We start from the raw sequence: 14,698 nt of genomic DNA, 5'->3' as shown, positions 1-14,698 counted from the left end.
CACAATTCTTGGTTGGAACCCATTTTCTTTCAGTGTTTGAAATATGTTATTCCAGGATCTTCCAGCTTTCAGAGTCTGTGTTGAAAGATCAGCTGTTATCCTGATTGGCTTACCCCTAAATGTGATCTGCTTCCTTTCTCTTGTAGCTTTTAAAATTCTCTCCTCATTCTGTATGTTGGGCATCTTCATTATAATGTGTCTAGGTGTGGGTCTCTTATGATTTTGCACATTCGGCGTCCTGTAGGCTTCTGGGATTTGGGATTCTGTCTCATTCTTCAAGTCTGGGAAGTTTTCTTGTATTATTTCATTGAATAGACTGCTCATTCCTTTGGTTTGGAGCTCTGTACCTTCCTGTATCCCAATGACTCTTAAGTTTGGTCTCTTAATGTTATCCCATATTTCTTGGATGTTCTGCTCATGGTTTCTTAACAGTCTTGCTGAGCTGTCTATGTTCTTTTCAAGTTGAAATACTTTATCTTCATTGTCTGATGTTCTATCTTCTAAGTGTTCTACTCTGCTGGTAGTATTCTCCATTGAGTTTTTAAGTTGGTTTATTGCTTCCTGCATTTCTAGGATTTCTGTTTGTTTGTTTTTTATAACCTCTATCTCCGTGTATAGTTGATCTTTTGCTTCTTGGATTTGTTTATGTAATTCATTGTTGAAGTGATCTTTCATTGTCTGATTTTGCTGTCTGATGTCTTCCTTGAGACTCCAGATCATCTGAAGCATGTATATCCTGAATTCTTTATCTGACATTCCATCTGCTGCAGCTATTACCTCTTCTAACGTTGAGTTGACCTGCATTGCTTGTGGTCCTTTCTTTCCTTGTCTCTTCATACTGTTTGCGTTCCTTTCTACTTGGTGAAACTGTTGTGCTATTGAATTTTCCCCCTATATATTTATTTTGGTCTTGTATAGTTGCAAAGTCTCCCTCACAGGCGCGGGCGGCGGCTCTGCCCCTCCTCCAATTGGGGCAATGTGCCTACCACGCCGGCAGGCCGCTGGGCCTGCTCTGCCGGTCGGTAGCAGGTCCGCCTACCTTGTAGGCACGGGCGGCGGCTCTGTCCCTCTGCGGGCCGCTAGGCTTGTTCTGTCGGTGGTCGCAGTTCTGCCTACTTTGCAGGCGCAGGCAGCGGCACTGCCCCTCTGCAGGCCTCTGGGGCTGTTCTGCCTCTGGGTCGCAAGTCCGCCTACCTTGCAGGCGCGGGAGGGGGGCGGCTCTACCCTTCCTCAGGCCACTGGGCCTGTTCTGTCTGTCGGTTGCAGGTCTGGCCTGTTCTGATGGTGGTCACAGTTCCGTCTACCTTGCAGGCGCGGGGGGAGGGGGCAGCTCTGCCTCTCAGCAGGCCGCTGCTCCTCTTCTGCCCGTGGGTCGCAGGCCCGCCTACCTTGCAGGAGTGATTGGAAGCTCTGTCCCGCCGCGGGCCACTGGGCCTTTTCTGACAGTGGTCACAGTTCCGCCTACCTGGCAGGCGCGGGGGGTGGGGGGCGGCTCTGCCCCTCAGCAGGCCGCTGGGCCTGCTCTGTGGGTGGTCACAGTTCCCTCTACCTTGCCGGCGCAGGGGGAGGGGGCGGCTCTGCCTCTCAGCAGGCCGCTGCTCCTCTTCTGCCAGTGGGTCGCAGGCCCGCCTACCTTGCAGGAGTGATTGGAAGCTCTGACCCTCCGCGGGCCACTGGGCCTTTTCTGTTGGTGGTCACAGTTCCACCTACCTGGCAGGCGCGGGGGGTGGGTGGCGGCTCTGCCCCTCAGCAGGCCGCTGGGCCTGCTCTGTGGGTGGTCACAGTTCCCTCTACCTTGCCGGCGCAGGGGGAGGGGGCGGCTCTGCCTCTCAGCAGGCCGCTGCTCCTCTTCTCTCAGTGTAGTTTTAATTTCCATTTCTCTAATTGCTAGAGATGTTGAACTTTTTTTCTTATATGTGTTGACTATTCGAATTTCTTCTTCTGTGAAGTCCCAGCATTCTATTCTTAAGTAACTATTTGTTGTAAGTGTACATCTGTCTACATACCTGATTCTGCCAGGACAAAACCACGATTGCCTTTTTTCCCGCTTTCAATCACTGTTAAAGCAGTAGATGGGCAAACCTGGGCAGAGGCTCAAATTGGAAAGTCAATGTGTCGTGGCTAGTGTTGTAAAATGAGCTAGCGGTGGGAGTGAGGGCTGCTGGGCTGTAGATCACAGTGGGTGCCTTCACTGTGAAAGCAAGCACTGCACCTATGGAAGGCAAATGGGTTTCAGAGAATCCTACCGCTTTCTGATGGATGCCTTGCCTGTGCCATATGATCTTAGCAGTTCCTATTCTAAGTTGAAGGCTTGCATTTTTATGCATCAGCCTTTCCAATTGAAAGTAATCAGCTATTTTGAGTGTCTTATAAAACCTTTGATAAAACAGTCTTTTAATTTATTTTACTCTCTGTCATCCTTTAATGTTAAATTAGTCTCCATTTAAATTAGTCACATTTTTAGAATCTAATTTTAGAATCTAATCTAAAAATTAGAATCTAATTTTAGCAGTATTATTTAAATGTTTATGATGTTTATACTGCTGACAAGACCCCTTATCCCTTCACTCCAGGAGTTAAAGTGATTCAATGACTTCTTTTCTTTTCGTCAGTCGGACCTCTCTAGCAACCTTTCATGAAGGCAAACATAACATCTCCCACATGTCCATGGACATTGCTAGGGGACTGATGGTGACCTGTGGGACCGACCGTGTTGTAAAGGTAAGCTGGCGCGTTGTCTCAGCTTCTCAGTTTGGGCTGTTCCATTGTCACACTGCGAATGAGCTTCAGACATTTCCAGACAGTTGCTGTTTCAACTGGTGAATGTGCCTTCCCTTTTCATAAGCAACCTACTGCCCACTTGAGACCCCAAGTGAGAAATTGCATGCTTGTGATAAATTGCTTCCCTGGTGGCAGGGAATCTCTGGGGTTTCCCTTTGCTGTGGGAGGACGGCAAAGTGAGTTAGCCAGGCCTGGCTGCCCTTAGATCCTGGGGTCCTGGGCTGTCCCCAGGTCTCTTCCTCCCAGTGGGCCTGGACCTTTGCTGGTGCCTGTGCCTACGCCTTCCAGGCCTTCGCATGCTCCTTTACCTGTGGACAGAGGGCAGCCTAATTGTAAGGGACAGCCACATGTTTCTTCATTAAATCTCTGGGTCACTAACACAAATGTTTTATACTTAGTGTCCCGCTTGAGTTGTGAAACCGTGAAATATTTTATACTCCCAGTGGGATTTTTAAAAAATTTAAATGTATAGCAAAACATTACCGTAATGTTATTTTCTTATACTGCCTATAAGATTCTTGCAGGTCATAGTAAACTGCATGTTTTATCTCTCTGTAGATCTTAAGAGGTTTTGTAATGAGAGAGGAGAATGGGATAATTGACTATTTGACAACTTTTCTAGGTTAGCAGCAATTTGTTTGTCAGCGTAGACTTGATTCTAGCCTCATGGTCAGTGCTGCCTTCTCCATGTGTCTTATTTCCCTTGTAGATATGGGACATGACGCCTGTGGTGGGCTGCAGCCTGGCAACTGGGTTTTCTCCACACTGATCCGGGAGCTGGGTGATATCAACACCTTACGAACAGTGGCCTCCACCAAGTGAAATCCTTCCCATGTAGCTCCACAGCCACTGTCACAAGCATGGGCAGTAGCCACCTAAAAACAAATCAACATTTTTTAAAAGAAAAAAATGTAAAGGTGTGTTTTTGGGCACTTGTGGAACTTGCCTGTGGGAACTAATGTGGAAAAGGTCTGTCTGTAGTGGTTCCCTGAGGAATGAAATTACTTCAATAAAAATTCCTCATGCACAGTGACCTCATAGGTAAGGAAAGAGTAATCTAGTAAATGAGAGTTTTAGAGGGAGAAAAAAAAATAGAACAAAAAGTTAATGCTTAAATCTTCCTGAAAGCAGTCCCAAGTACAAATACATGTCCACTCAGACTAGCGGGCCTTCAAGGGCCCTTGAGCCTATTGTTGGAGCAGGTGTTGGGGGTCAGGACAACCTGTATTCCCTTTCTCCAGGTGTGCAATAGGAACTTAGGAAACCAGAGGTCGCTCCCTGTGGCTGGCAACACATGAATATTCTCTGTTTGCGGTTGCTGATTAACTTACAGATGTCTGTTCTCTGCAGGTAGCACTGTACTCTGTGCTTAGCATCTAGCTCGCTTCAGTTGTTTCTCTTCCAGCCAGTAGCCAAGGGTGACTTTTGCAGTTGTTATTGAGTTGTGAAATTTCTCTAGTAACCAAGATAGTCCACATTTTTCCCTTTCCCTCAAATGTGCTGAGGGCATAGCTTTTTTATGGTGCTGTTAATATGAGAGTCACACAAACACCCGACACTTTCTCATTTCAGCTAGTAGTGACTAATGAAGACCCAGCTGCCATATGGTGGTGATGGGAAAGAGCAGTCTGCTTCATGGAGCCCAGTTCTCCTTCAGACCTGTAGTCCCAAGACGAGCCCCTGCGAGATTGTGGGAATTTAATATGCTCCTCAGAAAAGCACTCCAGGGCTTGTAAGTGAGGCTGACTTTTAGTTTAACTGGTATTATCCATGTCATAGGAGGGAGTTGGTGGCCCACAGCTGTAATGGGTGACCATCAGGTCCTGATCTAAAAGTAATCCCTAACTTTTAGATCATCTTCACAACTGCCAAAAGCTATTGTTTAAAATGCATTTTTAAAGCTTTTGACCAAGAGTACTAGAATGAGGAAGAGGCAGGGAATGGGAACCCATCTTTTAATAGTCAAATAGTTCTCTGTGTGTTGCCTTAACAGCACGTGTATCTTTGGTTTTGGGTTATGGAAGTGAGTGGAGAAAGACTTACTTTTTGAAAAGACTAATGTAAAAATAAATAGCAACAATATCTCTGTTAGTCTTACCAATGGATATGGATTAAAAAAACTTCTGCATCACTGCAATGGGATCATATCAAGACAATGTCATCATTCTGTTTGATAACTAAAGGACTAAATTTGCTTTATAAACATGGTTTATGGGTGCAAAAAAATTAAGACAGGCAATGAAGCAAAGTTTTTTTAATGGCTGTGTGACACAAATAACTTTGGAAAGTGAAGGCAGCAGTACACCATGTTCTGGAATGATCTGCATTGGAAGCTGAATTGTCTTGAGAAATAAGAATGATCTTGTTGCTCCTTATAATTTTTTTGTTACATCACCTGAAAAAGGTATTTCTTTGAAAAACACTTCCTAGACTCTGCAAAATGTATATTACTAACATAATGTGGAAGACAAATTGAACAATGGTAACTTTTTAACCACAAGGTTGAATGTTCAACTTCATGTATTAACTTCAGTCAGTCAGTGGTTCACCCCAAACAGAAGTGCTTTTCTCTGGGTATTAAGTCCTGAAAGGAGAGTAGAACATGTTGGAGCTCTTACCCTGTGGAGCAGTGCTGCCCTTTGGCTGTGTTTTTCTTTAACTTCTGTAAAATATGACCTTTTAATGTCTGTGGCAGATAGAAGAGAATATCACAGCTGCTGAGAATACACCATAGCTTTCCAACTTTTTATTTTAAAAAAGTCTTAATAAACAACCCTGTGCTCCATAGAGAGCACAGAGTTATTTTAGGCCTTCTAAGGCATTAATATGAATCAAGGAGGAAAATTATATTTAAGGAGGAATCAGTGTGAGATACCTTAGAAAATTCTAGAGTGTTTAGGTATGGTTTACTCTTTGCCTGAGCCTGTGATCTCTTTTCATTTAAAAAAATGTGTTTGCCAGACTGATCTTGTCTCTGTCACTTGTGAGGTTACAAATGCAGTAATATTTTTGATAGAGTGGGAGAAGATTATTTTCTCAGTGTTACTGATTAGGCGCACAGGGAAGGTACAGATAGCTGATAGTTACTGCCTTATTTTGACTGTGTTTCTCTTAAACGGGTCGCTTAAGATAGTTCTTCGTGTAGCAGTTTACTGTTTTTTCCATTCCTGAATCTTCAAGCTAATTTGTACAAATAGGGACTAAGAAGTACAGAAAATTAGACAAGATCCTTATGTTTAGATCTAGAATGTATGTGATAAGGAAATGCCAATTCTTCGTTATCAGCATATTTTGAAATCGTCCCTGTTTTTAAATAAGTCTAAGTGATAGTAATACCTCTGTAGCATTAGGTAGAAACATGTTATTATTCACTACCTTGTAAATCTCTGTTTATTACGTCCTTCTTCTGTCTTGCTACCTAGAGGATATAAACAAAAAAATATTACTCTAGAACATACCACTTTGTTCTCCCTTTTAAGGATTCAGTTTGTTAGTATCTATATTTTTTAAAGCTATTGAAACTGACCCAAATATGTAATACAAACTATAGCAGCTCAGACTCCAGGAGATATTTTCTAAAATCAATGTTCATTAAAGTTCTTTCTACTTCTGTTACTGAATCTGGTGTTCTCCTGAAAAATAAGAAACCAGTTATTAATGACATCTGCTCATTAGATATGTGAGGTTTAACAAATAAGTAATACATGCTACGTTTATTCAAGTGTCTATTGCTTAATTGTTAATTGTGAGCAGATTATCGAAAGCCTCCTCTATTTTATGTAGTTTACAATAACTTTGAATAAGTTGAAGTTTAATTGTGCAGCAAATTTATATTAGAGTACAATTTAAAGTGTTTTCCTGTATAGCCTTTTTTGACTGGGGAAGCAGAGGGTGATATTAATTAGTACTCTTTGTTCTTGTACTAGCGTTTCTAGAAGATATGGTGCACAGCATATCCCAGAGAGGCTAGAAAACTTTGTTCTCTGCTCCTATTGTGGATTCTGTTTTTGTGGGTTTTTTTTTTTGAGAATATACATACAATAAAATATTCCTTGCTTGTTACTACGCTGCTTAATTTAGCTTTTGTTGTGTTTGCTCTTGACATCGAGCAATGGTAGTATCAGTGATTTATTTAGCACCCTCTCTTCTGGGTGCTTTACCTGCACTATGTTATTGAATCCTGGTAATCCTTATGCAAGGCATCATCTTCCCTCACCATTTATATTTGAAGATGAGAAAACCAAGAAGATTCCATCTGTCCATCCGTCTGACTGGAAAGCATGTGCCTTTGCAGGTGCCCCACCTTACTGTGCCTGCATGTCATGATGAGCTTTCATGTAAGGCAGGTGGGCTGGATCTCTGCTGAAGTTTGGGAAGGCCTGCTTGAGTCATCAAGGCTCAGGACATAGCTCTCTGCACAGCACCTCCATGTGAGCTCTGCCTCTCAGCAGCTCAGTTTTGCAGTTAAGACATGGTAGCTCAGGCCCAGGAGGAATGAATCCTAGCTAAGGCAATGAGCAGTTGTTCTAGCCAGGCAGGTTACTGTGTTTTTCAAGAACAGATATAGCTTTGTTTCTTCTCTGCATTAAAATAGTCTCTAAAATATAAGAAAAGTAAAGTAACAAATAATATGAAACAGTTTTTAAAAATGCTCTAATCTTACCACACAGAGAAAACACTATTAAACTTATGCTGTATGTTGTTCGAACATTTTAAAAATACATTCACAACACACACAGATCTATTTTTAATGGGAATATACTTATTTTTCCACTTGATACATTGTAGATGGTTTACCCATGTTTAAAAATGGTTCTATATGCTGTTATTTTTAATTGCCACATAGCTGTAGTACATTGGCTGTGCGCCCTCTGGGCTCTTGCTGGGATCAGGTGTCTCCATCTCTTTGAGTTTGGGTTAGGCCTTGTGATCTGCTTAGCAAGTGCAGTAGTAGCTGGGATGAAGCTTTTTAGTGTGGGCAACAGGCTCTCTCCATGAATGTTCTTTCATGGAAGTCATGGGTCATTTGTGGACAGAAGTGTGATACCGAGCCATCTCATAGAACACAGCTGCCCTGAACCTGCGGTGGAATTTGCATAAGCAAGAAATGCATCTTCATTACTTTAGTCCACTGAAGTAAGGCTGTGTGCATGTCCTCCAGAAAGGAGGGCCCAGTCTTTGGATCCTCAGTGCCCAGCAAAAAGATCTGCTGCATCCTTAAAGCCTTTGACCCTTTGATTTTCTAATCCTTAAGTTTTTTGATTTTTTTTTTTTTGTGTGTGTGTATCATTCATTACTCAACAGATGGAGAACAAAACTAAGTGTCTATAAAACTAAGTGTCTATATTCTTCCCATTCTTTGAAAATGCCACCTTAGGCTGAGCATGTAGAAAGTTCTGCTGTGCACTTTTCCTCAAGTTATTGGAATTAGAGAAGTTGGAGAGCACCTTCTAATAAGTTGGGACATCTGCTGGCATTGACCCAAGAGGGAGAAAGGGAAAAGGAAGAAATATGGTCAAGGAGAAATGTGTTTGTTTCTTCATCTACTTGTGTAAAATCAGTTTGTTACTTGGGTGATTTGGGGGCTTGTAAGTTATTCTTGTACTTTCATATCTCATTTCATGGTCAGATGGAGCATCTAATATCTTTTGCTGCAGGAGTCCTGTCAGCTGGCCGTCTACCAAATGAACACAAGTTGCAAGTGTGTGCTGAAAGCATAGGCAAGCTTGTAGACACGCGCCTCAGCACAAGCACCCCTTCACTACACATCCCCGTCACGGCCACTTCACGTGATTCAGCTACTGCTACCGTAGTCTAGTCCACACCTTCTCAGTGATTCCATTAGCCCCCCCAGCCAGTCTCCCTGGTCCTGCCACTGCCCCATCAGCCCACTCTCCACAAGACTGTTTGGGTGTGCCTCGAATCATGCTGTTCCACAAACCCCACACAACTCCCGTCCCAGTCACAGAAGTTCAGGTTTGAAATGGCTCCTCATCATCCCCCCAAACATCTACTGTGGTCTCTGGATTGCTTCTCTCTCACTACATCACACTCCTTGTTCTGCCCTCCCAACTTTAGTATCACAGGGAATTTGTGCATATGACATCATGAGCCAGTGCCAGGCACAAAGTATCTAACAAATAATGATGCTTCTATCTGTACCATTTGGGTACTCTGTGCATAAATTAAATAGAAATCTGTGAATTTTCTTAGGAAACAAGCTGGTAATGGAACAGTTTGCAACCATCACTCCTGTCCATCTCACCTCATGTGTCAAACTGTTGATACACTTTCCAAAGGTTGAGGGCAGTAGATTATAAATGATGAGTACACAGTGTTGGGGATAGGCACCATAAAGTGTTTCTGGTCCTCCTCAAAACATCAAACTCGAAGGAGGTCTGATCATCACGAGACTTTAAGAACTCTGCTTTGTTGCTTCATGTTCACACGGGTGCCGTTGGTGGTTTTAAAATGCTTCTGCAAATTGCAGACCTTCCTCCTAAGTAGTAGGATCTGTGTTCCCTCCTCCTGAATCTGGGCCAACCATAGTGAACTCAGTGACCCCACTGGAACATCAGTGATTCACTAATAGAATATGGCAGAAGTGACTGTAGTGTCTAAGGTTAGATCAGAAGATGCCATGCAGTTAACACCAGGTTCTCGTGGGAAGCCGGCACCTGAGACCACCAGGAGTCTGGTCAACAGCTGAGTTGTATTCCCAGCTGAGAACCAGACTTGTGAGTGTACCATGGAAGACATAGCCCAGCTGAGCTTTCAGGTGGTTGCACATCAGCTGACAACTGACTGCAATGGCTTGAGATGCCCCGAACATGGACTACCCAGGTGAGCTTCTGCTAAATTCCTCGCCAACCAAATTGTGAATACAATAAAATGATTGTCTTAAATCATTGAGTTTTGGAGTGATTTGTTATACAGCAATAGTATTCTGAACAGTGATCTCCTAAGTCCTCCTCTGGGGACCAGAGTGCAGAGCACTCTTCCAAGCAAAGGAATTGATTTGGACACAAGGTGATGTAAGTACAGATGAGGAGCTTCCTTAAAAAACAAGGTGGATTTCCATAAGGGCACTCTGGAAGCTTCTAGGTCATCATGGTCTTCATTAATTTTTTCTTCCTATTCCTTCCATGTTCCCCTCTACCAAAATGTCTGCCTACTCTTCTTCAAGATACTGAAGTTTTCCTTTTTACCACTTTGAATCCAGTTTTGAGCTAACCCAGTATGGAATAAGCACATTTACATTTTTGTATTGGCCAAATTTAAGGGTACTGAATTTTAATACATTTTTGCCCATTATGCAAATGCAAATTAAGTGCCATGATTGGAAAATTCAGGACAGTTCTGAATTAATAATTTTCAGTTTTCTAAGAACATACATGAAAACAACTGTTTCCTATAAATTATGTGTATTATATCCTACATATTGTGCTTTTATTGACCCAAAATAATTAATTTACTAAAAAAAAATAGTGCCTGCTATATTTAAGTACTATTCTATATTCTTGAAGAAACATCAATGAACAAAGCAAAGAATCTCTGCTCTTGTGGAGCTTATATTCTTGCAGATGGAGACAGACAATAAATGAACTCAATAAATAGGTGAATTATATAGTACGCTAGAAATTAGTACATGCTATGAGAAGAGAAAAATGGCTGATTTCTGGAGAAAGAAAATGCCAGTGGTGGAGTGGCCAGAGAGTAATTTGCCAAATGAAACTGATAATCAGAGTGGTACATGTACAGAGCATTTAAAGGAGGCTGGGGAGGGAGCCATAGTGAAATCAAGGAAGGATGTCCTAGAACAAGGACTCCCGAGATCACAGAGAGCTTGATGTGTGGGAAGAGCAAGGACACCCAGAATGGCACAGTGGACTGAATGACAGGGAGTGGTTTTAGCAGAAAAGGTGGAAGTTCAGTGGGGGCTGCATCATGAATTCCTCATTTCAGTTCTAATTTAAATGGTGAGACACTGCAAAGATGCTGGCCTTTCCTAAAAGTGGAGGGGGCTCCACTGATAGCCCTTGGTACAGGAGAGATGTGATAAGACTTGCATATCAGTCGGTCACTCAGGAAGCTCTGCTGTCCGTAGTCTTAGAAGTAAGTCTGAGAGCAGGGAGGCCACTGAAGAGGCTATGGAGTAACCCAAGTGAGAAATGATAGCAGTGTGGTCAAGGGTAGTGGTGGCAGAAGGGATGAGTGGGTGGGAGTCCTGTCCTGGATATATTGAGGACATGTCCCTATTTTAAAGACAAGGAAACCAAGGTCAGGAGCATGCTTGGTCCTAGTGAAGAGCCAGGACTTCACTCCAGCCCTTGTTGGCAGCCACTTATCCTGTCTTCTACAGCATCTAGCCACACCCCTCAACCCAAAGCTCTATTCTCAGTGGGCATTCTTATTATTTGCTTCTTTCCCATAATGTTACCTAACTGCTCATTGTATAAAACAAACTTAATGATTGATAAAAGGATGTCATCGCCTTCTAAATTTCCCCTCTCCTGTGCCAATGAATTTAATTTACCCTATCTATTCAGGTTGAATAGTCTGTTCTTACCATTGATCATCTGGCACAGCTTTAACATATGGTTGCTCAAAATTATTGAAGCCAGACTGTTTTTGGTTCTAAGTGTAGTTTTCTAATTGTGGATACATAATTTCAAACTTTAGCTGTTATAATATCTATAGTTTCCAAGTTTTGTGCATGAGTGACCTATAGTTTCTTTTTGCTATACTAAATCATTTCATTTCTTTTTGGCATCTGAATTTGTAGGATGCTAGGTGATCTATTAATAAAAATGCCTAATAAACTACATTTTAGGACTTGCTAGAATTCTATTTAATAGACTTCCATTTAATAAAAGGAAGATACTGACAAAATGTGGAAATGCTAGCAGGTTACGTACTACTTTATCAACGCCTATGCCTCCCAGCGTGTTCAGCTCTGGGAATGTGGTGTGCAGGGGGAGGACACTGTTCCAGAATACTCTGTTGAATGATTATAATTCTGATAGAAAAGAGAGGACTGCAGACATCTCATTCTCCCAGTGTGTAAGATTCTAACTACGCCATTTTAGAAGGCAGAGAGTTTCCACTGGCAGCTGTACTGTCCTGGAAGTCAGTAGCACTCTAAGTAGTATGTGGGCTGCCTGAAGCCTTTTTCATCTTGAATTCCTCATTTCAGTTCTAATTTAAATGGAATCTTGCTCACCTTCAACCCTGCTGTGGCTTCATCGAATGGTGCAAAAGGTAAGGAGGCTCTCACTCTTGTGTCTTGCAAGGGCTGAGTCCATAGAATAGAGTATTCTATGGCCTCAACGCCCTAAATTTTCCATCCCAGGAGCCTCAGTTGCCTCCTTCTAATCCTGATCCTGCGCCATATTACCCTGATCTGCTTAATATTTATCACATCCCAAACTATGTCCTTCACTTCTGTACAAATGCCTGAATTAATATTTATCTTTCCCAGTAAACCATAAGCATCATGATACTTCAAATGGCCCTCAAAAATGGCTTAACTTTCATTTCTCTTAGAAGCAGTAGGGGAAAGAATGACTATATAGTAATCCAGCCTGGACTCAGTTGTTTTTATGTCTATCTAGTTATAAAATCCAATTTTAATGTTGCTGTGGAGAAAAGTGTCCAAGAGGCAAAAGTGGCCTGAGACCCCTGGAAGTCACAACACAGCCCTGGTCCTAAACCTGGAAACCTGCCTGGTGCATGGTATGTGCCAGGGAACTACTGTCCCATGAATGAGCCAGTGAAAGAACAGCCAACCCAAGTGGAGATTTGGAGTTGAGCACAGCAGACGTCGGGCAAGCAGTTTTTCATTTCTAATAATTATTGCTTCTAATTCTAAACTTGAGTCCACAATGAAAGAAATGCCCAGCGATTCTCTAATCCACCCCACATTCCTCTGGACTTTGTAGAATCACCTGTGTGAGGAGTCACAAAGACTGCAAGGACTATGAGACATCCTTAAAGACCAGTCCAGCATTTTGAAGAATTGGGAGCCCATTTTTTTTCTGCTTTTGGTGAAAATACTGGGTTCTTTAACTCTCTCTACCAGCCTTTTGTCTACCTAAAAGTGGCCTACTGTCATCCTTGTCAGTGCAAGTTCCCTGAGCTTTAGTTGAAACCCTTTATTTATACTCTGCTGGAGCAGAAGCAGATAGTTCTTGATGAATTCCTGAACACCCTGCTGAAATATGAACGTACCTACAGTAAATTCTCATAGTTTGTTCCTTGGAAGTGATGATAAATAGAATTGATACATTTAAAAATTTAGTTTTTTTTTTTTTGTGTGTGTGTGTGACAGGTGCAGGCCCTTTTTAAAAGTATCATCTGAGTTTGGGGATGGAGAGGGGGTGATATAGTTGGTAAGAGTGCAGCCCCTGATGGCGCCATGCATGGGCTTGGAACCCATTTTCATCACTTTCTGGCTGTGTGATCTTGGGTTAGTCCCTTAACCTTTCTGAGTCCTAGTTTCCTTATCATTAAAGAGAAGGTTATGATGGTGCCTCCTCATTGGGAGAGTGTTACGGCTCACTTAATCCATGTACAAGTGCTTAGAGTGCTGCCTGCACAGCACATGTGCTCAGCTAGTATAGACTGTGTAGATTCAGAACTCAGCTTGTCAAGTCTTGGTAAATTACATTCTCTTCTGTCTAGAAACTGACAGGCTGTATACTCCTCAGGGTAGTAAAATTTCGGTTATTCAATTTCAACACCGTTAGGGAAGGGTACTGGGAATTGAACTCAGGGGTGCTTTACCACTAAGCTATGTCCCCAGCCTTTTTAATTTTTTTTTTTTTTTTAATTTTGAGGCAGGTCCTCATTAAGTTTCTGAGGCTGGCCTTGAACTTGTGATTCTCCTGCTTCAGCCTCCTTAGGCATGCATCACCCTGCCCAGCCACCATTTTTAAGTTCTCATAAGATATAAACATCATCATCCTTAAATTCTTCCTGTTTATTAAATTTTCAAAGATTAGGTAAACTCAAGGTTTCTGTCAGATACTGATAGAGACTCTTAAAGTTGGATCTGGTGTCGGTGTCATTAAAGTTAAAATTCAAAGAACATATTTTGAATTGTTTTATAATAATAATGAGTAGTAGTAATTTATATTTGATGTATTTTCCATTTTAAATTTATATTTTAATCTTATAATACTTTTGCATGGTTCAAAGTCATAACTATGAATGGATATATATCGATTTTAATTAGGTTTTTAATTTAACTCCAAGACCTGCAACTCTTATGACATCATTTTCTATATGAATATAATTTTAAACTGAAATATTTAAAGCCTTTTCTCTCTCTCTTTCTTTCTTTTCCTTCCTTCCTCCCTCCCTCCCTCCCTCCCTTCCTTCCTTCCTTCCTTCCTTCCTCCTTCCGTGTTGTGCTGGAGACTGAACCCAGAGCCTTGTGCTTGCAAGGCAAGCAGTCTATCAACTGAGCTAAATCCCCAGCCCCAAGCTTTTATTTTTGTTTCCAAGAAAAACAACATACTTGGTCTTGGGTTGTGGCTGAGGGGTAAGTCGCTCACCTAGCAAGTACGAGGGGCAGGGTTCCATCCTCAGCACCACATAAAAATAAATAAATGAATGAATGAATAAATAAATAAATAAATAAATATATTGTGTCCAACTACAATTTAAAAAAAAAATTAAAAAAAAATACTTTTTTCCCAAGATATGAAAGCTGACTCCTTATCCTTCACCCTACCCCCAACAACAACAACAACAAAACTTTGTGGTTTGACACAGTATTGCTGATTATTAGAGAAGAATCAACTAATGTTGCAGTTTTTAGTAATTTGATAATGATTTCACCCCAGATGAAAACTATTTCAATAGGGTTCTTTAAAGTAACTAAGATATATTTTTAAAACTACAAATCTATCAC

General features: G+C 41.7%; 1 protein-coding gene across 1 annotated transcript in view; it reads left to right on the top strand.

Moving 5' to 3' along the window:
• The window catches only part of Wdfy1 (WD repeat and FYVE domain containing 1), a 52,336-nt gene extending 45,493 nt beyond the window's left edge, over positions 1–6,843 (top strand). Inside the window, exons 11-12 of the mRNA XM_046439720.1 lie at positions 2,613–2,721; positions 3,491–6,843. Coding sequence (XP_046295676.1) covers positions 2,613–2,721; positions 3,491–3,550 — 169 coding nt within the window. The 3' untranslated portion in view covers positions 3,551–6,843. The remainder of the gene's footprint in view (positions 1–2,612; positions 2,722–3,490) is intronic.
• The last annotated feature ends 7,855 nt before the right edge of the window (positions 6,844–14,698 follow it).

The sequence above is a fragment of the Marmota monax genome, unplaced genomic scaffold (assembly GCF_021218885.2).
Source record: "Marmota monax isolate L192 unplaced genomic scaffold, Marmota_monax_Labrador192_F-V1.1 WCK01_AAM20220418_F8-fsc00041, whole genome shotgun sequence".
Lineage (NCBI taxonomy): Eukaryota > Metazoa > Chordata > Mammalia > Rodentia > Sciuridae > Marmota > Marmota monax.
Note: the sequence above shows the minus strand (reverse complement) of the source record. Positions and strands in the feature narration are given on the sequence as shown.